The sequence below is a fragment of the Nesoenas mayeri genome (genome assembly GCF_963082525.1).
Source record: "Nesoenas mayeri genome assembly, chromosome: 5".
NCBI classification, from domain to species: domain Eukaryota; kingdom Metazoa; phylum Chordata; class Aves; order Columbiformes; family Columbidae; genus Nesoenas; species Nesoenas mayeri.
The window spans coordinates 24,285,283-24,312,805 of NC_137548.1; the positions used below are offsets into that span (position 1 = coordinate 24,285,283).

Genomic DNA, 27,523 nt, shown 5'->3' on the forward strand with positions numbered 1-27,523 from the left:
CGCCCGCCCCGGACTCCGTCTCCCAGGATGCGACGCGCCCGTCGCGGCGCTGGAGCCTCGCGGATGCCGGCGGCGGGGGGCGGCCGGGCCGAGCCGGGCCCGCTGCGGCAGCGGGAGTCCCGCCAGCTGCCGGGGCGCCCCGCCGCCCCTCCCGCTGCGGCTCGCCCGGCGGCGCTGGCTCTCGTCACCGTCCTCAGCTTCGCCTCCCGCTTCCACCGCCTGGCGGAGCCGTCGCACGTCTGGTACGGGCTGGGGCGGGGCCTGTGCCCCGGCGGCAGGGCAGTGTCCCGGGGACGCCGGGCCTGTGGGTGGGTCTCTGCCCCCTCCCGGAGGCGCTCCCGAAACAGCCGGAGTTCGGTCTCCGCGCCCACACCCCCACCTTCCCCCGTTCCGCAGCCCCCGCCCGCCCCTGCCTTGCCCGGCCGGGGGGTCCGTGTTCACCCGGCGGGTGCTGGGGCGGGATCCCGGCAGGGGGGTCACAGGGGCGGGCTGCGGTTTCTGCCCGGCCCCGCGGTCACCGCGGCTCTCGGGACATGGTGCCCATCGGGGGTCGGGGCTCGGGGAGGCGGGTTTGGGAATCCATGGGTTGCAGGCTGTTTTTTAAACAGATCTAAGCTGAGTCTGGAATGGGAAGAGCAGACTAGAGGATTTGGAGCGCTGATGTCAAACTCTTTAGGAAGGACCCCGCTTAGAACGGCTGAAGTACTCGCCGTGGTTTTCCAGTGAATTTAATGCATTGTTTCCTATGGAATATACAGCAGTCACCCTCTTCGTGATGAAAAGCATGAGTAAAAAGACATTCCTGGAATTTTTTACTGTCTTCAGCATTTTAAGAGGTTGTTTGGTGCTTTTGTTTTTTCCAGTTGGGATGAAACTCATTTTGGGAAGATGGGAAGTTACTACATTAATCGGACCTTCTTCTTTGATGTCCACCCCCCTTTGGGGAAGGTAAACTGCGCTTCTGTTACATGTATTAGGAGCCGCAGCAGTGGGCCAACAAACGTTTTCTCCATCCTTCTGGCTGAAGGATGTGATGAACACCAAACCCTTTCCCAGCTGTTGTTGGCATCATGGTAATTTGCAATCTCTGTCCAGACCCTTCACTTGCATCTTCTTTATGAAAATGCTTTGAATACAGGAAAACAAAACAGCATTGCAGGTTGAGTATTAGAAAGGCTGGACATTAAAAAATGAACATGGCACTTACGTGCTTTAGGGGGGATATTTAATAGAAGCCTACGGTTCAAAGGAACCAAATAGTTCCTGATAGCTTGTGTGTAAATGAGACTCCTGCCACAAAGGACCCTGAAAGCCTTGACTTGCTGTTCTATAATCAAATAACTTGTTCTAGCAACAGTGTGGAGTATTGATGAAGGTGCACTCCTCCTGCCTCAGAAGGATTATCTTCCTTTCAGGCTGAGTTGCCTTAAACTATAGGAATTGGGAGCTATGGGAGAATCTACAGAGATAGAATTCGCTAAATCCCATACCTAGTATTTCTCTTGAACCTGCAGTCGTCCTTATAGTCAGCAGCCAGAGCCCTTTTGATCCCTTCTAGTTTTGCTTTTAGACAAAGGGCAATATGTATACATATGAATTCTGTACATAAACTCTTGTTTGAATGATGTGTCTGAATTAAGTAGTTGTCGTGTGGATCAGACTTGGCTTCTATAAAAATCTTACGTGCTGCTGGCTTGGATACTCCTTCCTCTAATGTGATTTCCGTGACCATTTTTTTTTTCACTTTTCCTCTTCAGATGCTGATTGGACTTGCTGGCTACCTGAGTGGATATGATGGTACATTTCCTTTCCAAAAGCCAGGGGACAGATATGAGCAGCATAACTACATGGGAATGAGAGGGGTAAGGCTCTACAGGCTGGTATCAAGCTGGTTAGGTCTCCTGTGCTTTTCAGTACGAAGTGTTATGTCGTAAGAACAGCTCTCCTGGATCAGATCAGAGGTCTGCTTAGCCTTGTCTTTAAGCTCCTTAGAAAAGTCTTAGTGATTGTATGGTGAATAAGTCTTAATGTCTGTCTGTGAGAGGCCAGGTAAGAAGGTAAGGTGCTGCTAAGTAGTAGGACTGCACTCCTGAGCGGGACAGATATCTTGCCTGTTCTGCAAAGCAAACATTGCTGGGCTTAGGGTTCTGCTCACTCCATTGTGCCCGGATGCTCTGCTGGAGAGCCAAGGATGTCAAAAAGCCAGGACCATCCTTCTTCTGCCTGCAGTTTGTCACCATTCAGTTTGACACTGAGCTCAGTAAGCTGATGGAGCTGGGAGGAGAGAGGCTGAAATTACTATTCAGAGTGGTATTCTATCTGAAACCCTGGCTGTACTGCTATTTAGGAAGACCGAGAGCCATAAAACAGCAGATAACATAAACCAGAAAAAGAAAATGTGGCCAATTGCTAGTGCCTAGAAAAAAGCATAAAAACTGGGAAGGCTTACTTTCTTAGTTTACTTTCTGGATCTCCAGCAATAAGTGGTTCTAGATCTGCCTGAGCCAAAGGTGGGAGAAGTATTAGAACCAGACACTGAAGAAAACAAATTCTACTGTGATGCTGCTTTCTTTTGTTTTGATTTATGTTCTTCCTCCTCCAACCATCCTCAGTCTCATTTGTGTAGGGGAGGTGATACTGGTCTGCTGAAGATATAAGGTACAGGTGTATTTTATTCTTAGATTTCATATTCTAATATCTTGTTAAAAAAAGTTTAATATGGTGGATGTGTAGTGCACCTGCTTGCCATGTCATTTTATGAATATCTGATGTAGTCTAGCAAGAGAACCTCCAAATGTTATTATTGACACCTCTAGAGACAGAAAAGAGTAGGCAGCTCTCCTTCTCCGAACAGAATCTTTGTTCATTTGGCTTTTGTCTGATGTTCTTAGTGAGTCAGTTTAGCTGCTGCAACACCTCCTGTTGTTGGTAGATGTGGAAGATGAAGGAAGGGAGTGTGTGCTTACCCTCAATGAGGTTATAACTGATCTTGTGTTGTTCTTCTCCTGTAGTTCTGTGCATTCCTTGGCTCCTGCCTGGTTCCCTTTGCCTACCTCACAGTGCTGGAACTGTCAAAGTCACTGCCAGCAGCCTTACTCACAGCTTTCATCCTTATTTTTGGTAGGTGTTCCTTCTACAGAAAAATTAGAGCAGGTTAATTGTTTAGAGAATCTAATTGCTGGATTGTTGTATGTTACCTAGCCAGGGAATATTTGGGTTACTGAGAGAGGTTTCCAGAAGCAAAGTAATTCTGCTTTAAAAATATGAGACTTTTTAATTGTTGTACCCCTTGTGAATTTTACAGTCTCGTTTAGTTCACAGATACTTCTGTTATGTGCATAAGCACAGCGTTGGACTATAGTTCACCTCAATTTTAAGAATTTTTGGAAGATCAATGATCAGGAATGATTTTGCCCACTAGTGAAATATTGATGTCTCCCATATGAGTTATAGAGGTATTTAACAGCTTACTGGAAGAGTTCACAGTAAGAAATTTTAAAAGTTCCTTGTTGAATTGAGCCGAGTGGAGGAAATAACATTGCAAATGGAGTTACTGAGATTGGGTTTCTGTAAGAACACACAGATATTGAGGTAAGGAGACTTAAAATATCCAAGTCATATGCATTTTTCGTAGGTAGCATCTGAAAGATGTCTTCTCCTGTAGCATCCTCTGACACCATGCTGGTGCCTTAGTAGGAAGGTCATTGCTGCTTGTAATGCTGTCCATCTGAATATGTCAGCAGCACCTCCCAATGGGGTTTCACAGATACTGTTGTACTGCCTCGTTTTTGTGATTTTTTTTTTATTTATTTGTTATCCAAGTAGAAGTTGAAATATTCTTATCTGCTCCTGTTTCTAAAATTTCCCATGTTCCATGTTCCTCTTGTCTTGACTACACTGAGGAAATTGGCTTTCTGCAATCTTAGATTCAGGTTGGGACTGCAAGCCTTTGACATTGTTGTGTGTCTGTTTGTAGATACGGGCTGTATTACTTTGTCGCAGTATATTCTGCTGGACCCCATTCTGATGTTCTTCCTCATGGGAGCTGTTCTGAGTATGGTGAAATGTAACAGCTGTGCGGATAGGTAAGATAAACGTGATAATTTTGTTAAACTATAGGTACTCAGCTTTCACACAGATAAAATACTGGAACACATCTGCCACTTGGTAGTCTGGGTGAATGGCTGAGATGAGATTATTTCAGGAAATTTGGAGGTGAAAGTGACTCATGATAGGGGAGAGAAATTTTTAGTATGAAGGTTTGTGAAACTAGGGAGAAAATACTGTGGCTGGGGTAAACCAGGAGAGAGACTTAAATAGATTATTTTAGCATGGAAGGAAATTTCAGCAGAAATAGTATTTATGGAACTGCAAATCTTGAAAATGAAGGTTAAAGCTTTTTAAAACTTGACAGGAAAAAAAAGTATAGGGTGTTGCAGGTCAGAGAAGAAGGAACGAAGGACAGTTAGAGCCTATTCAAGGCTTTGCTCTGTAATGGCAAAGTTATTAATTTGTTATCTTGAAACAGTTACTTTGTCTCCAGGCTAGGGAAAAACAGCTCGTGTGACTGTGGTCATATAAGCACTTATGAAATCCTGCTAGCTGAGGTAAATAGTGTAATTTGTTTGGTTTAGAGAAATTTGTACCAAAAATTTGAGAGACATATAGCCAAAATGTTTCTGAATAATGCAGTTAAGTTACTCAGGATATTTGCTGTAGACCCATCCAGAGGGGGATGGTGATTTATAGGTATTTGGATATGTTAAAAGGCTTCTTTGTGGCTGGGCTGTACAGAGTAGTTTCCCAAAAACCCATCCAGAATTCAAAGGCATAAAATCTTAGAATACTGTGTAGTATATATGAGCAATTTTTGTTTCATGAAGTGTTCAAGAACTGATTGCATCAACCTTAGTGTGACCGCAGCATTCATTGCTAAAGCGCAGCCTGCAGTGTTATGTGGGGCCATCGAAGGCCATCCTTATCTACAACACGCACCCCAGGGAGTGCAAGCACTAAATTATGGGGCAGTACTTGATCAGCCCTGTGTACCTTGACCTGAACTTATTTCTCATGTTTTAGAGCTAATCCTGTTTTCAAACTAGTTGATTTTAAGCAGAATAAGAGCCAGCTCTAGCTGTTGTGTTGTTTAGCAGGTCATGGGGATTTTTTTGTAGCCAAAATAGAAGTGTCAAGGAGTTGATAAAAGGGTTTTAAATTCTGCTATCATATTTTCTCTGTTGTTCAGTTTTAGTTTAGTTTGTGATATGTTTGCTTTTTTTCTGCAGCTTTTGTTTGTGCTTTGGGTAGGTGTTTTCCACTATGGACTTTCTGCTTTAGGAAAGGTAGCTGTTCTTTTTCTCCTGTTCTCCCCCATGTCCTTAGCTTTTGGAGAGATGTAAGTTTGCATTCTATGGAGCAAAAGTCCTGTTTCTATTTTCATACCTTCCTTGTGTCAGGCTTTCTTCACAGTAGTGTTTTAGCTTATACCCGGTGTCTATGTTCCCTTCTTTAAAGGGCACATCTAGGGTTGCCCATGTTTAAGTGTTGGGCCTTTCAAAAACTGATGAAAAAATTACCCTTCTATTCCTCATGGGCTCCTGAAACGAAGAAGAAATGTAATTTTGTAGGGTAACCAAGCTGCTGTTTGTTTTCCTGACCATAGATGCCCATTCAAGTAGCCATCATTTGTATACTGACCTGCTCTATCTCTCCTGCAGGCCGTTCTCTGCTTCCTGGTGGTTCTGGCTGAGTCTGACTGGCGTGAACCTTGCCGGAGCAATGGGAGTAAAGTTTGTTGGCCTTTTTGTAGTCCTCTTTGTTGGCCTGAATACAATCTCTGACTTATGGGGCTTGCTGGGGGACCTCAGCCTGTCACTGGTGAGTGTCAAAGCCTTTTCTTTACATTAAGGGTTTCTTAATTTTGTTTTGCTTTCCTTTGCCTTTGTAATTCTCCTAGTTATTGACAACCATGTAACTAGCCAAACAGTGATACTCTATCTGCAGCAAACAGGAACACCTGAGGTGGATAACACTGATTAAAGATGAAGGTTACAATGGAAAAACTATTGCCATATGTTTAAGAAACCCCACATATATCAGCAGGATATAATGTCATAAGAGCACAGCAAAAAGGTTGTTGCTTTTTCTCAAGAGAAATGATTACGTTTCCAGTTGGATGAATTTTATGGAGTCTAGGTTAAAAATGCTCATTGGGAATCGCTGTGCAATGGCCCAAAGTGAGATGGTGTCCAACAGTTACCTGACCTTCTGAGGTGTAGGTTGTACCTGGCAGACAGGCATGCCTTGCAGCACCCAGTTTGCATAAGCACCACAAGTTCAAGTGCTGCTTCATGACAGCAGAGGGGCACAGGCCGCAGAGCAGTAGTGTCTGTCGTGAGTCACAGGCATGCTCTGCAGTTTGCAGTCTCGTAGCCAGTCGTGAGGATGAAGGCAGCCGTAGTCTGCTCAGTTTCACACACATTTAGTTCTTACAAGCTCTAAGAAATTTGCTAATGTGTTTGGGTTCCTTGTTCTAATATATTGCATTTTATATTTGGGCACTGTGAAGTCTAACATTTAGGAAAATACCTTGATGTACCATTTGCTGTCTTGAAGTCAGCAGGGAAACAAATTCTTCAAGCACATCTTTTAAAAGGTGTTCAGTTCTCCTTTTGTCTCAGCCTCTTCTGAAGCCTGACATTTCTGTATCTTACTGGTTTTGTCCTGTTTGTCTCATAAACAGAGGAGGTTTTGGGAAACTTTTTCTATTCCTGCTGTGTGATTTGTTTTCTCTGATTAATGTGAATCAATGTGGGCTGCAAAGATGCAGTGTTCCAGCTCTGGAGATGCACTCCTTGAGCAAAGTCAGTTAATTGCATTTGAAATGGAACTAATCCATCATGTCTAAGCTTTCTGCCAGCAGACGGCTGCACAGTGATTTCATTTATGCTGCTGGCAGCAAAGGCAGCAAACCCCTGAATATGTAAAGAAATTTACTCCAGAAGGTAGATGCTTTCTGAATAACTAACTATTTGGCAACCCTGGTGCTTGAGGAGGGAAAAAAACCCAAAAAACAAAGAAAGGAGAGAGGATTAAACCCCCGAAAACCTGAATAACTTATCTCTGCATTTGTTATGAAACAACTCATGATTATTTACATGCAAGGTTTTTGGGACTAATTTGATTTCTAGAATTCTCAGCTTCTCTTGGCCCACTGTTCTGGTTTGCTTGATGCTGTCCTTCATGTACATTTTCTTTTGTGACTTTGCATTGAAGTCTGTAGTTAAAGAAAACCTTTTGACAAAGAGTGAAGCATATTGTGGTCATTTTGAGCAGGGAAGTGGAGATGAGTTCATATGCCTCTCTGCTGCATGATTTTGGTTATGTACCCTCAATCAGCATTTTTCTAGATGCCCGGTGGTTATTAAGTGTTCTGCTCAAGCACTTGAGCTGGGCAACTGTTCCCTTTCACTTCAGTAGGTTTTTTGTTTTGTAATGTCTTCAGATTTTTCTATTACTTCTGAAATCTTTGCATCTGTTATTGAGGGATGGAGGATGATGAGCTTAACGATTGAATGATCGGTACCATAAAAAAAAAGGAAGATGGCAAGTATATATGCCTTCGTCAGCTTTCAAGTTAGATGTGGACATTTAGCAAACAGCTCTTGCTATTTAGGGTGTTTTCTTCTCCCACAGCTGTTTATTACCCTCTCTGTATTTTAGAATACTTACTCTGCTACCTGCAGTGTCAGTAGGATGTGAATATGTAATTGCATCTTGGGCATCTGTGTACAAGCCACCTTTAGATAAAATCCTCTGCTTTTGTGTTGAGACAGCTAGAAACACTCACAGGTTTTGGTGCTGCCTTTTCTGTAACTTCTGGCTGAGGACCAGCAACAGCAGTTACAGTGTCAGAGCGTCTGGGCTGAGTGAGCTGGTTTCTGTGAATGCAGCATATCTAGGGCCCCAAGAAGTGCTTGTTGCAGTCAGACTTGTTGGGAGAATTGTATCTACTGTGCCTTCATCTTTTCATTTTCCCTTTTGCTTGGCTTTGACAGTTGCTATTCTGGAAGCCATCTCCTTGCTGTGATTCTGTGTCAAGATGTGTACTGCTCAGATAAACAAGTTAAGGTCCCTGTTTTCAAAGTGTTGTCAATGGGAGCCGCCCAACCTCCTTTGCCAAAGTTAGGCATGACTAGAATTTTTGGACGTTAAACTCTCCTATTGCCCATTTTTGTGTTCCTCCCAAGACTCTGAAATTTAAAGGTACCCCAGCTCCAGTTTTCAGAGATGCACAGCAAGTTCTGCCTAAGCTTTTACTGCTCCCTAGGCCTTTCTGAGGCAGTTTTGCAGCCTGCTGGGCTTGCTTGCATGGTGGGCTTTTACTGTAGGACCACTGCTCAGAGTCCTGTGAGATACAGGGTGGAGTTGTTCCTCCAGCTACACTGTTTGATCCAGCTTGTGTTTGTTACAGGTCGTGTTTGGGAAGCATTTACTGGCTCGTGTACTCTGCCTCATCCTGCTCCCGCTTGCCCTCTACATGACTATGTTTGCTGTTCATTTTACAGTATTAAATAAAAGGTATTTCACAACTTTTTCTCCAGAAGAAGAATCATTTGCATTTGCTTTGAATTGAAGGCTACTGGTTATGGATTTCTCCACTTTCAGTGTCAGAAGCACAGCCATAAGCTGTGTGTTTATTTAATTCCCTTCACAGACACTTGCATTGTTTTTAGAGAAAGGCTCTGGCTAAACTGGCAGTGAAACTGAGTTAGAGCTTAAGACTTTCTGAGATGCCAAGCAAGTATCCTAACCAAACTCTCTGTCTTCTTTTTTTTCCTCCTCTCTTTCCTGGACCTGAAAATGTCTCAACTCCATTATTTTTATTTTTCTTTTTATTAAAAAAAAAAAAAAGTCATCCTGAAAAAGGCTTTGGCTGTGATTAAAAAAAAAAGTCTGAGTGTGCCCAAAGGGAGGACTCTTCTCTGAATACCTGCAACCAAGGGATGCTTTGTATGTGGAAAGAGCACAACTGCTAGTAAGGTTAAGTAATATTTTTCCATATGCTAGCATTAAGAGATGAGGTGAATAAGCATTTCACTATAGAAAAAAAACCAGCCAAACAAACTGTTGTTTTTCAGTTTAAGTCAATTGGTCTTACCACTCCCCTCTTAACAGAAAGGAGACTTCAGAAGCCACAGAGAAAAGCTTTGTTATTATCTAACCTGACAGTAACTCAGTTGATTTGCCATAAGAACACCTCCAAAGACAGTCAGTGGTGCTTTAAGCAGTGTTAGTATGTACATCTTTATGACCTCAAGTCCTTGCAACTCTGTACAATTTCCTGCAAGACTGTCTCTATCTACTGTGATTCACAACATTAGAGGTGTGTGCATCCAAGGGAACTGCAGTCTGTCTTCTCCTAATACCATGTCTGGTTTTATCTTTTTCCTTCTGTAAAAACCATTTGGTAATGTATGATAGAGCTTTGTATGCCTGTTTTGCCAAACATAGAATTGGCACATCCTTTGCTCTCTTTTGTAGTGGTCCTGGGGATGGTTTCTTCAGTTCAGCATTTCAGTCCCAACTGATCGGGAACAATCTTCATAACGTCTCCATTCCAGAGCGTGAGTGTCCAAAGGAATAAACTGCTTTGAGTGTTGTCAATGTACATGGGGGTTTAAATAAAAACAGTGTCTCCTGTAAGTCAGGGCGGGACAGTGCAGAGTATGCCTTTGTGGTCATGGTCAGATCTGTGCTGTTCCTCTGTGCAGTTTTATATATTGGCAGAAAAAAAAAAAAAAAGGCTGAAAGTAACACCATGTTTAGTGCAAGGTCACTACTTGTCTCATCATATTCCTTCTAGAGGGAAAGATGCCATTTTGTGAGATTTAACACTTTAGTGTGCATGCATTTTTGTATTTTTTGGCCTTTATGTTGCATGAGACAACAAAAAGAGATTTGTCCTGTTCACTTTGGGTTTGTAAGTGTCTGAATGTATGACTTGTTTCCAGAATATTTGTAAATGAAAACTATCAACTCCTTTGTGGCACAGCATGCCCCTGGTTCAGCTGTGTTGTACTCCAGCACGCATATGAATTTGGGGGAAAGATGGCTCTGTGGTCATTCCCTAATCCTCAGACTGGCTGGGGACTACTAAACCTTTAATATGGTTTAGCTTTCCAATTACTTCAGCTTTTCTCTGGCTTCTCCCTGCTCCAGAACTACTACTGGGAGAGCAGCAGGTCCATTCTCCAAGACTGTTGGGAGGCTGCGAAGCCAGGGTATCAGCTCCACAAGCTGCTAGCTGAGCTTGCCTCCCTTCCCTCGTGTGCTGCTCCAGGGGCTCGGTGATGAAGTGCTTCAAAGTACTCACATGCTTGTTAAACTTTCTGATGTTTTAATTTGACCATATATTCTTACAGAAAGCTACGTCAAACCTCTCATTAGTGAAATTACATACAAAGGAGCTGGCACTTCTGTTTCTGTTAAAACTAGGTGGGAGAATTTTAAGTGTTTCAGCCAAACATTACATAACAGTTTTACTGAAATGTGGTTGGGGATGGAAGACAAACTTGTGATGAGCTGTGCACAGGAACATGTCAAGCAGGAAATAAGCTTTCATCAGAACAAAGCAGGAGAATACATGCTTCATCAGAGCACTGCAGACTAGTTGGGGGAGCTATTTACAGGAGAGCTGCCTGATACTTTTTGTCCTCCTTCCTTCCCACACAGACTTGGCGTACGGATCTGTGGTCACAATGAAGAACCTTCGGATGGCAGGTGGATACCTTCACTCCCACTGGCATCTCTACCCGGAGGGCGTTGGAGCTCGCCAGCAGCAGGTTTGTGTGCTCCAGCCGTGCTGCCTCTGGTTGCAACCATTGACTCGCTCCCACTGCACGTAGCGTTAGGTGCTGTTGTAACAGGAGCAATGTGTTTACTCAGCATCCGTTACTCTCTCAGTGCCACAACTGTGCACTTGGATTGGAAGTCTGAGGAAAAAGGATGCTTGAAGAGAGCTTACTGCATTGCAGCAATGGTAATTCACAGTAACAGGGCTTCATGGTTGTACCAAGACCATCCTCCATAGATAGAGGCCAAGAGGACTTGAAAGTAATCTTCCATAATCAAAGTGCTGTTGTTACCTCAAGAAAGGCTGTAAAACTTATGTTTAAAACAAATATATTACTTTATCTTATAGGCTTAATTCCTGTGTTTTAAAAGCAACAGAATAGGACTGCTGTGTGGTGTTTTCACTGGCCTCTGTGACCTTACATGAATTACTCTCCTTTGGTGCTTTACTTTTCCTTATGTTTCACCAAAGTATTTGTAAGGTTTTGCTCATTTAAATTAGATACCTGTACATTCTTAAGCCAGACATAATTAAACTATCTGAACTTTCTAAGGGCTTCTGATTAAATGATTAAGCAATAAATCAGAGTAAAAATCAGAAATCATGTAACTATCACTAATTAAGTAGTACTAAAATTAAGTGAATTTCTTATTTTTGTCCATCATCATCAAGCTTCACAAGCCTTACAGCTTCTGCAGCTTTCCCAAGACTTATTTTGCAGTTTGCCTGTGTAATGTCTAAAACTCGTTCTGAGCTCCTGGAAAGAAAGTTGCCAGATAAAAACAACTGTTTGTTTTTTAACTCCCTTCAGTGTCTGTGGTGAGGAAGAAGTTTTCAGAAATGAAAACTTTGTCTCAATCTCCTTTTCCTGCTGTTCTTCCCAACCAAAAATTCTGATGTTATCATGTGACACTGATATTTATTACCGTAGGTAGCGATGTCATACCAAAACTGGCTCAAGAATAGGCAAAATTGAAGTGCAGAGCATGTTTTATGACGCTAAAAGCAGGGAAAAGGGATTTGGTGAGAATGGTGATGGGAGCTTACTTGAGGCTAAGTGGGAAAGGGTGGAGATTCCCCCCTGTGCCCCCTGCCCTGGAGGCAGGACAAGGTAGGGGGCTGGAACAGTTTGGGGGCTGTGGAGAGGGGAAGGAAGCTCAGAACTTGGAGGAGAATTAGGGAGGAAAAGATGGAGGCAGTCATCCCTCTGCCTCTTCCTTTCCTTGCTCACCTGATGATACAACCTTAAGGTATGAGGTTCCAGCTCTCCTTTTTTCCCCCACCCTCAGACACTCTGTCCTGCCACCCACGGGGACATCTGCTCCCACCTGAGTGGGAGGCACAGGGCTGGCACTGGTCTAGGGTCCCACAGAGCAGGGTTGGTGCTGCTGGAAGAGAGCAAGCGAAGTGGGTGCAGTTCCTCATGCGACTTGGGAAGGTCGCAGCACCTGAGGGCTAGAGGCCCATGGTGCCAGGAGGAGCACTGATGGTCTGTGAATCTGAGCAGGCTGGTAATGATTAGCTGGGTAGCAGGTACGGCTTGAACAGTTGATCCCTGAATAGCTGGGTAGCAGGTGCTGCTTGAACAGTTGATCTCTGATTCCTTCTCACCTTGCCTGGATCTTTTGGCAGAAGTATTATGGTTGCCACAGGCAGCCTGTTGTCATGAGTCTCTACCAATGATGCCCATCTGTAAAGCCAACACTCTTTCCACCTCCTGGTTCTGGTGCTGGTCAGTGATTATTCAAAAATTCAGGTTTGGGTATCATGTTGTTGTACGAGGAGCCTCTGAAGCAGGTTGAGAAGAGGTCAAGCTATGTGTTTGGAGGCTGTTACTCACGATGCATGTGAGCTGCCATTAAGTGTAGTGCTCCTGAATGCGTGGGCTATGCTGAACAAAAAGTGTGATGTGAGTGAAGGAGTGGCCAGCAACTGGCTTTCTAAGGGGCAGTATCATAAAAGTCATCCCAGGATTTCTATGTTATTAGTGCATTCATTTGGGACTTCAGTTTGCTGGCAAATGTGTGTCTGCTGTCACCAGCTTTTTTCTCATTTGGTAAAATAAATTATCTGTGCTTTCAGGTCACTGCCTACTTACATAAAGATTTGAATAACCTGTGGATTATAAAGAAACGTAATTCGGATACAGGTAACAAATAGCAATAAAGTGCCTTTTATAACTGCTACTTCAGTTTTTCACTTAAATATTCTGAGTTCCCTCCATTGCAAAGTATCTTTCAGGGATATGAGGGAGAGAGGAGGAACAAGGGGAATCTGGCTCCATCTTGATTAATGCTGTTTGTGTCTAGTGTAGTTTTGGTTTCTCTCCAGATTGTACAGCTGATGTAAAAAGGTTTTCTCAGCTGATGGTTGCATTGACGTCTTTTCAGCTAGGTAGGACTGCAGATAACAGAGAGGAAATTAATCTGAACTCAGTTAATATTTTGGGGAACACATTATTGTGACTGTGGGTCCTGGAGAAGTTGAGTCCAGGTACATTCTGATACATTGTGTTCAACTGATTTCCATGGATGCTTACCTGGGACAAGATGGTTTGTACATAGATCTGTTCTTTTATAATGTCATATAAAGTAGCTGAGGCATGTTTGGCCTGGTGGAGTTTCTTTTCTTCACCTGCAGCATGTATATGTAAAAATTAACAGGAACTTTCCAAACAACAAAAAATGCAAATAGCTTAGCTATAACAAAACTATAAATAGTGTTGCAAGACTCATTTTCTAGTTCTTGAGAAACAAACATATATCTATAGTTTTGGTGTTCGGTTAGCCTGACCAAGCATACTCTTTAGTTAAGGGCAGTATGTGCTGCTTGGGGCCATGTTCCTTGGAGCAGCCCTCAGGGCTGGTCTTTAAACTAGAGCAGTGGTTTCCACCAGGCTTAGTCGACACAAATTAGTTTGCCATATGTTGTCTTCTTGAGGCATGAGCATTCCCAAGAAACTTTCTAAGACCTTGATATGTTTATCAGTGTGTTGATATGATTAGTTTGCCTTCCTTCAGCAGATCTGTCAGATCCCTCCAGCCCTGTGGAGTTTGTGAGGCATGGAGATATTATTCGTCTGGAACATAAAGAGTAAGGATGATTTCTGGGATTCAAAGAGATTGCGTGGTTGAATAAAATTGGTGGGAGATTTGTCCTGCTGGAGACTACATGGTTAGGCCGGCACAAGCAGGCCGTGTGACAGAGGTGTCTTTATATCTGCATTTCCATTGTGGGGTTTGTGGAGTTTTTCTTCTATGGTTTATGTTTAGAAGGGTGTTAAATGGGAAACGTTTAACAGAACCACACAACTTCATTAGAAATGCAGAGGCATTTGTTCAGCTGTGTGAGGTGCAGTATTAAGGGTAACTCTTCTGCAAAGAAGCAACTTCAAAACCCTCATTCTGTTGCTTGTCCCCACTCTATGAGTTTTCTAGGCAAATAGTGTGGTTTTTTGTCAGTGTACTGCAAGTGTCGTGTTCCTGAGTGCATAGGCAGTATCCACCCGCTGAAGTTCTCAACAGCGCTGAGATCACAGCAGTGAAATGCTCTTAACAAAAATGTTGGCTGATGCCTTCCATCTCTGTAGGCAATACCTGAGAGGAAGCGGGGGAATCCTAGTGACCTGATATTTAATCTTCATCTAGTCTAATGTCACTGTGCCACGATGCTCTGAGCTGTTGCAGCTTTGATTTCTTATCAGAAGCTCTAAACCTGTGAGCCTGGAAATGATCTCATATTGCATTCAATACTGTGTGTTCACAAATCATTGCTTACGTTTCCAAAATTATTTTAAGATTTAAAAAAATGCCTTGAATTTTGGGTTTTATGACCCAATGTATAATAATGAAGGTGATAACATCTTGATAAGGCAACAGTGGTTAGGTCTTCATAGGCTCTCTGGAATGGGAGGTGACACTGCAGTGCTGCCGAAGAGATCGGCAGGTGGCTCCCGTCTCCTTGTGAATGAACCTCATCCAGCCTGGGCAGGATTTGGCAAACTTTTTCAGGTTACCCCTGTTAGCAGTCCCTGTTAGGATGGGAGGCTGTTTGTCTGCGCCGTGTACAGCTTGTGCTAATGGGGGGCACTCAGTAAATCTATGCCTGACTAAATAGTACAATCCTTCTCCTCAAAAGTAAAACTGATAGTCAAGAGAGGTCGGGATCTTGCTTTGCTTCTTGCAAGAGCAGGACTGTTAGTCTCACCTTATGTTTCATTTAAAACCAAAACAACAGTATCTTTTTGACTTGGAGGTGGTGGATTGTAGCTTGAGGGTCAGATTTATTCGTGAAACAGGGATAAGAGGGGACTTTGAAAAGATGAATAGGACAAAGGATATGGTTTTAAACTAAAAGAGCGTAGATCTAGACTTAGGCATAAGGAACAAATTTTTTATAATGAGGGTTGTGAACCACTGGCACAGGTTACCCGGAGAGGTGGTAGATGCCCCATCCCTGGAAACATTCAGGCCAGGCTGGACAGGGCTCTGAGCAACCTGATCTTGTTGAAGATGTCCCTGCTCATGGCAGGGGGTTGTACTAAATGACTTTTGAAGGTCCCTTCCAACCTAAACTATTCTATGATTCTATACTATCCTCCATTTGCAGAACTGCCCGGTGTGGCATCATGTGGTGGGAAGCAGCAGTGTCACTCTGTGGCCCAAGGCTGCATCCTGCCCTCCCTCGCCTGGAACGCTGTGGTTAAAGTGCTGACAACTCTGGGAATGGCTCAAACCAAAGTTCGTATCACAAATTGACTGAGACATAAAAACAAAACAAGATTTGACTTTTAATTTCATTTTAGAACTTCTAGAAACCTTCACAGTCACCGGCATGAGGCTCCACTGACAAAGAAGCATTTTCAGGTTACTGGCTATGGAATAGTAAGTGAATGGCAAGATTAAAAAAAAGCAGCTCCTTCTTTTGGGGATAGTTCATACCATGCCAGGGGGATTTATTCTTGCTTTTTTAGTTTGTTAGCCAAGGTGACAGATGTGCATCTACCATACTGGAGGAAAAATTGATTTAGTATGAAATTGCTTATCTCATATTTAAGGTCTATTTAGTGTGAACACAGACAAGAAAATAACTTAAGCTTTTACTGCCAGTCTAACTTTGGCAACATTCAACTCCATAAATGCCAAACTAAGCAAACTTGAAGTTGCTCTGACAAGTATTATTTTCTGTATTTGGCCTTGTCACATAGACGAGTGCCTTTTTTGACAGAATGATGACAGAATTTTGAATCAGGAAAAGGAAATCTGCTTTGAGGGCTGAATATCCAAGTGCAAAGGGCTGTTGCCTAAACCCCTTTTGTGAAGCAGCCAAGTTACCCCTGTTTAAAATGTAACTCTGAGCCACAGTCAAGTATGAATTGGAAACAAAAAAAATTTAAGGTTGGCAAGATAAAAATGTATTTTTGAGTAGTTGCTCATGTCTAGAATAATCTCTTCCTGATGGAAAAATCTCTTCTGTGAAGGCTGTTTCATTTAGCTTTGCCACCATTAGAGTTTCAGACGTTCCTATTTGCAGTGCTTCAATCCTGTATGTCTTCTAGTTGGTGGTTCGGTTGCGTTTTGGTGGGGTTTTTTGGGGTTGGTTAGTTTGTTTGGTGTTTTTGCTGTTGTTGTGAGTTTTTTTTGGTTGGGAGGGGGTTGGTTTTTTTTGTAATGTGTTTTTTGTTTGGTTGGTTGGTTTTGTTTTTGTTTTTAATTTATCCTCCTATGGTATGTTTGCATGATAGAATGGAACAGGAGACTCCAATGATTTCTGGCGGATTGAAGTGATGAGCAGAACGGCTGAGAAGCTCATCAAAGTCCTACGGAGTCAGGTCCAGCTAACCCATGTGGCCACAGGGTGTATATTGGGCTCTTCTGGAAAGACTCTGCCAAAATGGTAAATAGCTTGTAATCCTTCTCCACCCCTGCAAAGCCTTGAGTTGAAATGCTCTTTTGCTCAATGTACTTTTAAACTATGTAATAACAACATTTCTTCCATTTCTTTATCTTAAAAAAAAAATAAAATAAAAAAATAGCAGTACTAAAAATAAAACAAGAGGAGAAGATCTGGGTTAGTGTTGTGCAGTCTGTTACAGTGAAGGTATACAGCTCTGGAAAATAATACCCTGTACTGAGAGATCCAAGAGTGGCATGGGTGTAGGTCTTGTCATCTGGAAAGTCCAGGAGGGGATGACAAGTGTGTTCTTCAAGGCCCATTTTATCCTTGGGATTCACAAAGATTACTAGAAACTGAGGCAGTTCATACTGTTCCATGCTGTAATCCTTCAAATTTCTTTTTATTGGTATTAATTTCTTTTGTGGTTGACAGACCTTCTGCCGTGCAGCATCTAAAGTGAGGGCAACAGTAACAACCTGCTTTTAACAGGGGCTGTGATTTAATATATCCTTGGGTTATATATCTTCATCATTAAAGTGAGGTGTGTGCAGAGACGTGCAGAGCAGTGCCAGGCAAGCTGCCGTCTCTGCAGAGCTGCTGTGCTCCGTAGGATGCTCACATGGATCCTGAAGCAGGTGGCTGTGTAGTCATGTCGCTTCTGTTTCCAGAGCAGCCGCCGTTGCTGCCAGCTGAGGTTTCCCTTCACTGTGTTATGGTAAAAATGGCCTCTGACGGATCCTGGGGATGCTGAATCATAGTGAGCGCAGGCTGGTGACTGCCTGCTCGGGAATACAAGTGCCATTTAGTCTTTGACCAGTAAAACTGGGCTCAAGGGTAAATAATGTAATTGATTTAAAAAAAAAATCACTGCCTCTGTCAACATTTGAGAAAGGGGTTGTTGTTGTTTTTTTTTTGCTGTAACAAAGTTACCCTGTGAATGGAAGTTGTTGCCACAAAATATTGATAACATTAAGAGCTGAGGGCAAGAATACTTAACTGCAAATAAGTGTGGTTAATTGTTTATATATATAGATATATAGCTATATAGATATATAGATATATAGATATATAGATATTAGGAATTTAAAGGGGAATAATCACTGTCCTTCAGAGAATTAAGTGGTGATTAATTAACAGAATTAATTAATTAGTGGAGTTAAGCCTGCTAAGTGGTGACTGGTAGAAAATTCCTCATTAATCTGTCACATTACTGCAGGGTATAATGCACTTTCTCCCAAAGTGTTTGATGTGACCTTCTAGAAACAGGGTGACAGACTAAATGAACAGTTGGTGGGATCCTCTAAAATAATTCTTTTATTTCTGTAATACAGTTTTTAAATATGGTGATTTTCTTCTGGAGAGACTGTAAAGGTTGACTTGAAGTAGTTTCTATATGTCAACATGCATCATCTTCAAAAATCTTGCTGCCTGTGTATAGACTGAGGTTTTTTTAGTTTTTGATGCCCAAAGTTAGAGACATGGTTCAAGTATTCGGTAGAATTTTGCTGTTGGCTACCTTGTAAATCTGTTTTGTTTTCTACATGGTGCTTAGGGCATGTAAGAGTGTCCAAGAGTGCAGCTGCTGGGGTTGAGTAGTATAGTAGGTATTATGGGAAAGTATGAAGCTAAATGGAAACAAAATCTAATGTAAACTGGAAATACTGAATGATCTTTTGTGGGGTGGTGACTAACTGTTCTGCTGTTCCTCAGGGGTTGGGAGCAAGTGGAAGTCACCTGCACACCATACCTGAAGAAGAGTCCCAGTTCCCTCTGGAACTTTGAAGATCATATCAACCCTAAGTGTAAGGCATTTATTTCCCTTTGCTTTGAGGGTGCGTCTTGGCTTGCTGTTAAAGGATGGGATGAGCTGTCAGATGGCAAGAACCAGCCTTCAGTGTTTGGGATTTGTGTATTTTTCTCAGCTCAAGTACAAACTTGCTGAATTTGGGCCAGTTGTTGAAAGATGCATGGCCTTTTTTGGCTTCACTGTTTGTACTGTAAACTGGTGATAATGCTTCAAGTGTAGTGGAAATATAAAGACTTACAAAAATATTTTGAAGTCTTAATGGATAACAAAAGCAAGAAGTTTTATAGGCACTGCAGTACAGGCTGTAAGACATACTGTATGAGCATATCATATAGATTTTAATGATTTTTTTTTTTTTAAGTTAGGATCTGCCTTGTTCTGGTGTATATTCTCTGTTGGAGCCATGCTAAATAATGACTTTGCAGTACCTTCAAGTAATGGATAGTAGAAGTGTGAGAGAGGCTGGGGAAAGAACTGAGTTTGCCAATAAGGACAGATGGGCTTTGCAGCCTCATCCAGGAGTTAGAAATCTGTCACAGCATCATTTGGCCTGAATTATTCAATATAATTTTCATCCTATGAGTTGCACATGACTTGGGCTGAGTTCTGAGTCATTAAAAAAACCTGATGCTCCTCATCCTTTGAGAGTGACTGTGCAAACCAAAGGGAAGGAATCCTGGGCTGTTGACTTGGTAGAATTTCCACTTCTGTTGTAATGGGTTTTACATTCCCACACTCGTGGCTCATTCAGAGATAAACAGCAGCCTGTGAACAGTATATCTCTAATTTCAGCTTGAAATATCAATCTGTTTATTTCATGCTCTTTTATCTGTTTCTCTTGCTTCTGGAAGTAAAGGAGGAAATCTAGGAGTACATCAGTCGTGAAAATCATTGGGGGTACTTTTGACTGCAAACTTCTGTGTTTAGAATATGAATTAATTCTGTAGGGACTTAAAAGAAGTGCGAGAAACAGATTTGTTGCAGGAGTAGAGAGTTGAGTTGATTATGAAAGAGGCAAACAAAAGTAAAGCATACAGACTTCTAATCTATTTTTCTCTCTTTTTTTAAATTTTTTTTTTTAAGTGCCCAATATCAGCCTGGATGTTTTGAAGCCTTCTTTTGCAGAAATTCTGCTAGAATCCCACATGGTTATGATCCGGGTAGGATATCATTAATTCTAGATTACAATTTTCTTCCTTCTTTCTCTTGCATCAAGAAGAAACAGCATTTTCTGAGATATCTGGATGATTGCTGCAAGCTAGGGCAGAATTTACATGCCCAACCAGCCTACTTGAATTTATATTTAGGAAAAGGGGTGGTCTTGCAGCTGAATCTTCCAAAAGTTTGGAAGCCTTGGACTTGATGCCTGGCTCCGCTGTTGGTGTGATCTAGATACTGCCTGCTTGTGTAATCCCTCCACTGCTGAAATTTGGTTCTGTAAAGGAGAATTGAAAATTTTCCCTACTCTACTGGAAGGTTTTAAAGTTAAATTAATATTTGTGAGGCAGGGGATATTAATGTGGTCAGAGACAGGAAAATTAACTAAACAGAATCTTGGGAGAAAAATAAATGTTTGGATTGAAAATGGAAAACTTCTAATTTTTTTAAAAGTTCATTGAGACGCTGTGTTTTGTGTTTTCCTCTTCCATATTTAACCCTGAATTAAAAAAAATAAAATATAAAGGAGCTGGAGTTAATATTTTTTGACGGACTGCTCTTCTGGTCCTTCCCCATGCTTATTCTTTGTGCTCTCGGCCACAGCCCTTCTGCTTCCAGCTCCTCAGTCCTTTGTCTGAAGAATGAGAAGTTACTGTTTTGAGAAAGGAGTCTAAGGTTTTATTTGCTGCTGTTTGTACAGCTCTTTTCAGATTCCTTAAGGAAAGAAGGTAGTCAAGAAAATGATTATTAATACTAAACATTTCCATGGCAACCAGTGATAATGCTGTCTCAGGTAAGGAAGCACTTCCAGGAGTTTCCATGGAAATAATCTTTCTGAGGCTTTTATTTCAGAGTGCAGAGAAACCTGTTGAAGCAGTCTCGTAATGAACGAAAGGTCTTGCTTATGCAAGATGTGTCCTCAGTGACAGAAAAGCTGGAGAAATGAGAGACTAGTGCCTCTAATGGCACCCAAATAACATTTTCACTTGCACAATAATGTTCAAACACCCATTTTCCTCATTGTGACCACCTCTAGAAGATGATGTGTTTATGTGGTTAGTGAGAAAACAGCCTTTACTTGAGTATTCATGTGTGTTTGTGTACCCAGACATTTCTGTGCAGGCTTTGCAGCATAACTGCCTGCTCATTCACATTTTATCTTGACTTTTCTGTAGGGAAACAGCGGCCTCAAACCAAAGGACAATGAAGTTACATCCAAACCTTGGCACTGGCCCATCAACTACCAGGTATATTGATCAGTCCACCTTCCTTCCTGTTTTCAAGTGCTTTTGCTGTGCTTCTTTAAGTGTAGCACCTCTTCAATGGCATTGGAGATGATGTCAGCTTTACTTTGTAGCACCTGAGCTGCATGGATGGGAAGTTGTTTCACCTTGGACACTGTGCAAAATACAAACTTGATTGATGCAAACCCATTTTACTCCCTTATGGTCTGTTTCCTCAGGGCCTGCGTTTTTCTGGTGTCAATGAGACCGATTATCGGGTTTATTTGCTGGGAAACCCGGTAAGTTGGAGTGGGAGGTTCCAAGCCAATGTCTTTAGCAAACTTTAGTTTACTCTTACTTCTGCCAGTGACAATTATTCTCTTCCTCCTCCTTCTATTGGGCTGCTTCTCATTGTACTCTTGTGTTTGCATGTAGCTTTTCTCTTCCTCTCATATGTGCATGTCCAGCCCGAAGTCCCAAATCTTTCTTTTTTTTTCCTATGTAGGTGATTTGGTGGCTAAATCTGGTAACTATTGGGTTATATCTTCTGATAGCAGTTTCCACTGCAGTGGCCTTGAAGAGAGGTGTCCAACTGACTTCTGAACTCAAAGGTGAGGTCAGTCTTTGTATCCTGCCTGAACTATAGAATCACAGTTATCTGGGTTTCCTGATACAAGAAAGCTCATTCTGAGACACCTGTATTAAAAAAAAAAAAAAGTCTTTTGTTTATATTGTATTAGAACCTTGGGGGTTGAAAAAAATATGCTCAAGGCAACTTTGTTTACAAAACACTAAGCTATGTAGTGCTTTGAAACTGTAGCACTGAACGGTGTTACTGTTAACAAAGGGTTCCATATTAGAAATAATTGCTCTGGTGAACAAGTATTGCTTTTTGCATGGCAGGCCATTCTTAATGGGTTGCTGAATTTCTTAAGTCTGTAAGACTTGATCAGGAATCCTCAAGTCAGCAAAGGCCCTGAGACACCTACTTGGCCAAAGAAGAGAGCTCTGGACATGACTCAGAGGCAGGAGATGTGATCAGTGGCCTGTCAAAAGTCTTGCCACTCCTCTGCTGGAGATTACAGAGCTGTCCTGGGTATAAGCTGGCATCTTAAGGTGATCCAAAGATATGAGTCTCAGTAGCTTTTGGTGCCTTGTTTTCTTGTAGGAGAGAAGCACTTGGATTAGTCAGTAGCTCCCATGCCAGCCTTGATTTGCAGGTCAGCCCCCAGCTTAGCATTGGAGTTGCTTATGAATTGCTCAAGGGCCAAGATGATGGCCACGAGTGCTCTCAGTTACATTGAATACTGCAGCTCAGAAATGATCAGCTGTGTATCTGTTGGGAAGTCTATCTTTTATCTGGACGTATCAGTAAGAAAAGGTGATAAAATGTGTGTCAGGGGAACCTTCCTGATACAGAGAGCTACTGGTCCCATGGCTTTTGGCTTGTTCTGCTTTGCAGACTTCCAAAATGTTTTTTCTAGTAAAGATACTTAACCCACATAGGTTACTGATAATAGGCTTCCTTTTCAAAAATACATTTTGCAGACACCTTAAAAGCACGTGCATGGCAAGACTGTGTGTGCCAAGGTTAGTAAACAACTGAGCTTGGGTTATCAAGCAGTGGCCACAAGGAAAAGAGTGTGAGTTTCATATCTGAAATAGTTTAATAAAGAACAGGGCAGGTCTTTAAAAAATACTGCAAGGGGCTACCTGTTTTCACTGTAAGGGAGACAGACCAGCTGAATCAGTGCTCTGCTGTCAGGCTCTGCATGTGCTCTGTACTGCTGTAGTAAATATGGTGGTTTGAAATTAGAAATGTTTCCTGGTATTTATGCAAAGCAAATGACAAATATAAGAGATGCAATGATCCTTTATTATGTCCAGTGCCAAGAATATAGAGCTTTTCACAAACCCTAATAAGTCATACTTTGACCATTCCAGTTTACATCAATGGTTGCTTCATTTTGTGGATCTCTTTGTGGGAACTGAATTCTAAAACATTATGTAAAACTATGAAATTACACAATAAGTTAGTGGCTAAACTGCATGCAGACACCAGAGCTCTCAGTCCCTTCTCCAGGTTCAGAAAGCTCGGCAGTATTTCCTTCCAGGAAAGGCTGGCAAAGAGATTATCTGCATGGCTTGTAGTCTCATTACAGAGAGAATAAAAACCATCAGAAACTGGAATGACCTAATTAGTCTGGTGTGCATCCTGAGAAACTGCAAGGTCAGTCTTAACATAGAGTGTAGTCAACCTCCTGCCAGTCCCTTGAGACTTATGTCTTTGTACATTTTCTCTGATAACGGTTCTCCTGAAGAGTGTTTGTATGTTCATAAAGAATGCAGCTAGCATGTTGCAGAGGCTTGGTGCAGTTTCAGACCAGTACATGACTTCCTGCAAAGATCAGTACTGTTGAGTTTACTTACTGGGATAAGGCTTGCAAATAGAAAAATATCAACTACAGTTCCTCTGCTGAAGTCTGTTTATTTGTGTTCCAGAACTGTCCAGAGTTGTGCTATGTGGTGGAGCGCAGATGATGCTGGGCTGGCTCCTTCATTACCTCCCTTTTTTTATGATGGGCCGAGTTCTCTACTTTCACCACTACTTTCCTGCCATGCTTTTTTCTAGCATGTTGACAGGTAAATTCTAGAGCCGGGGAAAAGACAAGGCAGAGTAACGCTGAAATTCTGTTAAATGGAATGTTTGCAGACTAAACAGTATAATTTATTAGGTTTTCTGCTTGCTTGTGCAAAGTGCTTAAAAACATTGACTAATTCAAAATGTCTTTCACAAAGCAGCTTGCATTGCCAAATTCTTCTTCTTTTTTTGTTTTACCACCCTGAAGAGGCAGTCATGCCTAGTTCTTGGGGCATTTAAATTTAGCAAAACTATTCCTGTTCTCTGCTGTGTCACTGCTCTTGTATATGCTTTTATATAAGTTACTTCCCTTTTGTTTGCTGCCCTCACTTTTCTGTCATGTCTGTTTATAATTCAGTCTTGGTGTTTTTTCCTGTGATTTTGTACCAACTTAGTTAGCATGCTGGGGCCCAGATCTCCTTTGCATTTATTCAGATGGAAAAGTAGAAAAAAGAACCTTCTACTAATACAAAACAATCCCTATAGTTCTGACGGTTACCTGGGTAAATTAATTTTAAAATTGACAAGGTCTTCTTGTGTTAACAGAGCTTTATCAGCCCAGTGTATGACTGAATGTAGCAGCTCCATTCTTTGGCCTCTCCGTTGCTTCTGACTTCTGCCTCTTCCTTCTCCTAGGAATCACCTGGGACACACTACTGAAGTTCTGCGCTGGGCTTTTATCACCCAGTACTACAGCTAGAAAAGTATATGGAGCGGGGTTCCTGGCACTGTTCTTGCTCATCGTGTACAGGTGAGTTCTGAAAGCTGAGCTTTCCCTGAGTGTGTGACAGTCACTGTCTCAATGGAAACCTTATTGCCTGTTAATTATCCTTAGCCTTTGTCTCTGCTGAACTTCTCTGCTGAACTTCTCAGGCACCATCAAGCACAATCCTAAACCCGCAAATTTTATTAAATTCAGCATCTGTGTCCCAGTAATGCATTATAAAACATCTTTCCATTGCAGGGAATCTTTCTTCTATCCCAGCACTCTTGTGAACACTATATTCTTCTCCAAACCCACAGTTCAGTGGTTTCTGATTCTGCTCCCTGCACTAGATGGTGCCAGATCCCTCAAATGCAGGCAAATTTTTAATTGCTGCAGGTTTTATCAGCTGGCTTTTCTCCAAAGCTGCTGCTTTCTAAGAGCAAATACCACCTGTGCTAAAACTGTCTACTATACTGTCTTCAGCAGAGATTAGAAGGTCCCCAGTGGAGCTTAGAGCAGCCCAAAAAAACAAAGGTCCCATAGAACATCTATATGGACTAATCTGCTGCATTGCTCTTGAGACAGAAAATCGTACAGTCCCTGATGGGCATTTGCGTTCTTTCCACAGCTTCTACCTCTTCCATCCTCTGTCCTACGGGATGATAGGACCCATGGCCTCCGATCCTAGCAGCCCCATGGCAGGGCTCCGGTGGATGGACTCCTGGGAGTTCTAGAGCAAGCAAAGGGAGCCTGGGAACAGCAGATGAGAAGCATGAGATCTGCTGCATTTCAGGCTGATTCTGGTGCTTTGGAGACGAGTGACAGTAAAATGCCCTCTCTGGAGAACTCTGTGTATAGTAGCCCTGTTGCTTTGACATTTGTTTGCACTACCTGCATTGGAAGATGCAGAGGATGACTGACAATGAGAAGGTTCTCTTAAAAAGGCTTATGTCCTGAATCCTTAGGTTATATTCCTGGACATCTGACTGCTTAAATCCCATTTCTTTTGAGCAATATATATCAGTCAAACAGCGGTGGCATTCCAGCAATCACATCAGTACAAGTTGGAGGCTGTGTGTAGCTGCGTGTTCCTGTGTGTGTGTGAGTTTTCCTTCTTGTAATCTAAGCAGTTTGAGAGCCACACAGTCTCTGAGACGTTACAAGTTTTATCATGATTAACAACCTCTCTTATGGTGAGGTTTTTGAAAGCTTCACATAAGTATCTGGGGACATCCATTTTACCCTGCCCTGGCTGTCTGTTGTTTATTTTGTTCTGATCCTTGAAATATTGTGAGCCACTGTGCCTTGCCTGTCTCCCAGGCCCTCTGCAGACAGAGGAGATGGAGATTGTTATCCCTCTGTACTGCCTTGCTTTCTGATCACTTTTAATCACTTGTAACAATCACCTAGCCAGCCTGTGCTCAGAGCGAGACTGTTCCAGCTCAGCACTTTGTAGCTTCTATGCAGTTCTGTCTGAAACTGCTAAGGAAATTACAGTGGAAATAGCAGGTGATTTATTTTCTCCCCCAGCATGCTGTGAAGACCAGCTTCTTGGAGGTGTACTAGAGACTGAAATAATAGCTTGGAAATTTTGCAGACAGCTGTCATTGGTATATTGATCCCAGCTATTCCAGTGCTAGTACCCCTGCTTTTAGGGGGAACACTTCATCTTGATGGATGTGGCATCTGCACACTGGTTGTTGGTGCCATGGTATCTGCACATTGCCTTGCAATATTGAGCAAGTTCCCTCTCATAGATGGCTGACCATCAAATTATTGTATTGAAGGAAATGTGAGGCCGGGCAAAAATTCTTTGTAAAGGGCCACTGGCTGTTGAATCCACCCCTTCAAAGAAAGCAGGATTCTGTTTATCAGGTGCCTTTCTTGTGTGTTAGGTCTATTTTTGTAAATGTTCTTTTTATTCCAATTTCAATTTCTTATCACGGTTCAAGGTTGGCACCTTGTAGCATCCAGTGTGACTGACACTTAGACCCTAGCTGTGTTCCTGTCTCAAGAAATAATATTTGTGCAACACTTTTGCATATAGTTCAAGGAACTCAAACATTTCATTTCAGAATTCTTGCTCTGCTTCTCAGCCATGCATCAAAATTAAGGTACAGGGAGAGCAGCAGGTGAGTGTGTCTGTCTTTAAACATGAAATGTGCATTCATTTATCTTACCAGTCATTGAATTCTAATGTGTTTTGTACAGCACAGAAGGGCTGCATTAGCATGGCTGTTCTGTGGGACACACTGAGACTCCAGTCAGACTTGCTTTCATTCCCCTGTAACAGAGATCCACAGCCTTGCTCAGTAAGGAAGCTGCTTGCTAGTGTGAGGCTTTGGCTTGGTATGTCACATCTCTCTCCAGAAGCTGCCTCCTGTAGATGGTAACTCAGATGGTATGGACCTATGCTTTTGATTCTAAAGGTTTTGAGTTAATCACCTACTGGTAGTACAATGGTGGGAAGTCATGGCACTAACTAGCTACTGGCTTTGATGATTTTTTCCCACTTGCAGGAAGCACCCCCAGCTGCATGAGCCAGCATTCACAGAGGTGATACACAGGTAAGAAGGATGAGTGAGAAGGCTGCAAACTTCTTCAGATCCTGCTTGATCTGACAGTAGCTGCAAACTCTTGGCAACATGGCAGACAGTGCAGTGCTGCCTTTGTAGCAATGTGATTGAGTATCTTCTACTCTTGGTGAGATTACCAGCTTAGTGTCTTGCTCTCCTGAATATGAGCATTCCCTAAGGTGGTCCTATTGCCATGGGGAGGAATTACCAGAAGAGCAGATAAAAGACATGATTTAAAGTGCAGTTTTCCCCAGCACATGCTATCACACACTTGCCCTTAACACTAACAACAAAAACAATAACCTAAGAAACTTGTGTGTGCTTTGGAATGACACTTTCTAACACTCTTTATTCATCAACTTAAATCTGTAGGAAAGCAAAAATCAACTCAGTAACCTTGGATACTTCAGTTATTATGAAAGGCTCGGCTTTGTAGGAGCTGCCTGAAGAAAATGAACCAGTGTGTTCCTTGGCCAGGGTCCCTCTGTCCTTTATTGCTAATAATCTTTTGAGTGAGGATTGGTAGCTGAGTTTGGGGATTGGCCAGCTGAAGGTGGCAAATGTCATGCTCTCATCCCACCTTCTTATGGACAAGCCCGGTTTCTGTTTCAATACAGACAGAAGTTTATTTTTCTTTAGGACTGCCTTTTCAGAAATCCTCT

General features: G+C 42.3%; 1 protein-coding gene across 3 annotated transcripts; it reads left to right on the forward strand.

The window, feature by feature from the left end:
- Positions 1-27: 27 nt before the first annotated feature.
- On the forward strand, positions 28-25,586 carry POMT2 (protein O-mannosyltransferase 2; the record flags this gene model as incomplete). Of its 3 annotated transcripts, none has more annotated exons than XM_080345893.1 (21): positions 28-242; positions 864-948; positions 1,758-1,862; positions 3,012-3,120; positions 3,977-4,085; positions 5,718-5,877; positions 8,474-8,580; positions 9,544-9,626; positions 10,735-10,844; positions 12,938-13,004; positions 13,876-13,948; positions 15,660-15,738; positions 16,599-16,750; positions 18,461-18,552; positions 19,641-19,717; positions 20,891-20,962; positions 21,178-21,237; positions 21,444-21,549; positions 23,441-23,581; positions 24,216-24,330; positions 24,914-25,586. In XM_080345893.1, the coding sequence occupies 21 exons, from the start codon at positions 28-30 to the stop codon at positions 25,017-25,019; spliced, it is 2,223 nt and encodes a 740-aa protein (XP_080202019.1). In that variant the 3' UTR covers positions 25,020-25,586. The 3 variants fall into 3 exon arrangements, 2 of the variants coding, with proteins under 2 accessions (XP_080202019.1, XP_080202018.1); XM_080345892.1 differs by having other exon boundaries at positions 13,879-13,948; XR_013922212.1 differs by lacking the exon at positions 24,914-25,586 and having other exon boundaries at positions 13,879-13,948; positions 21,444-21,554.
- Positions 25,587-27,523: the final 1,937 nt, after the last annotated feature.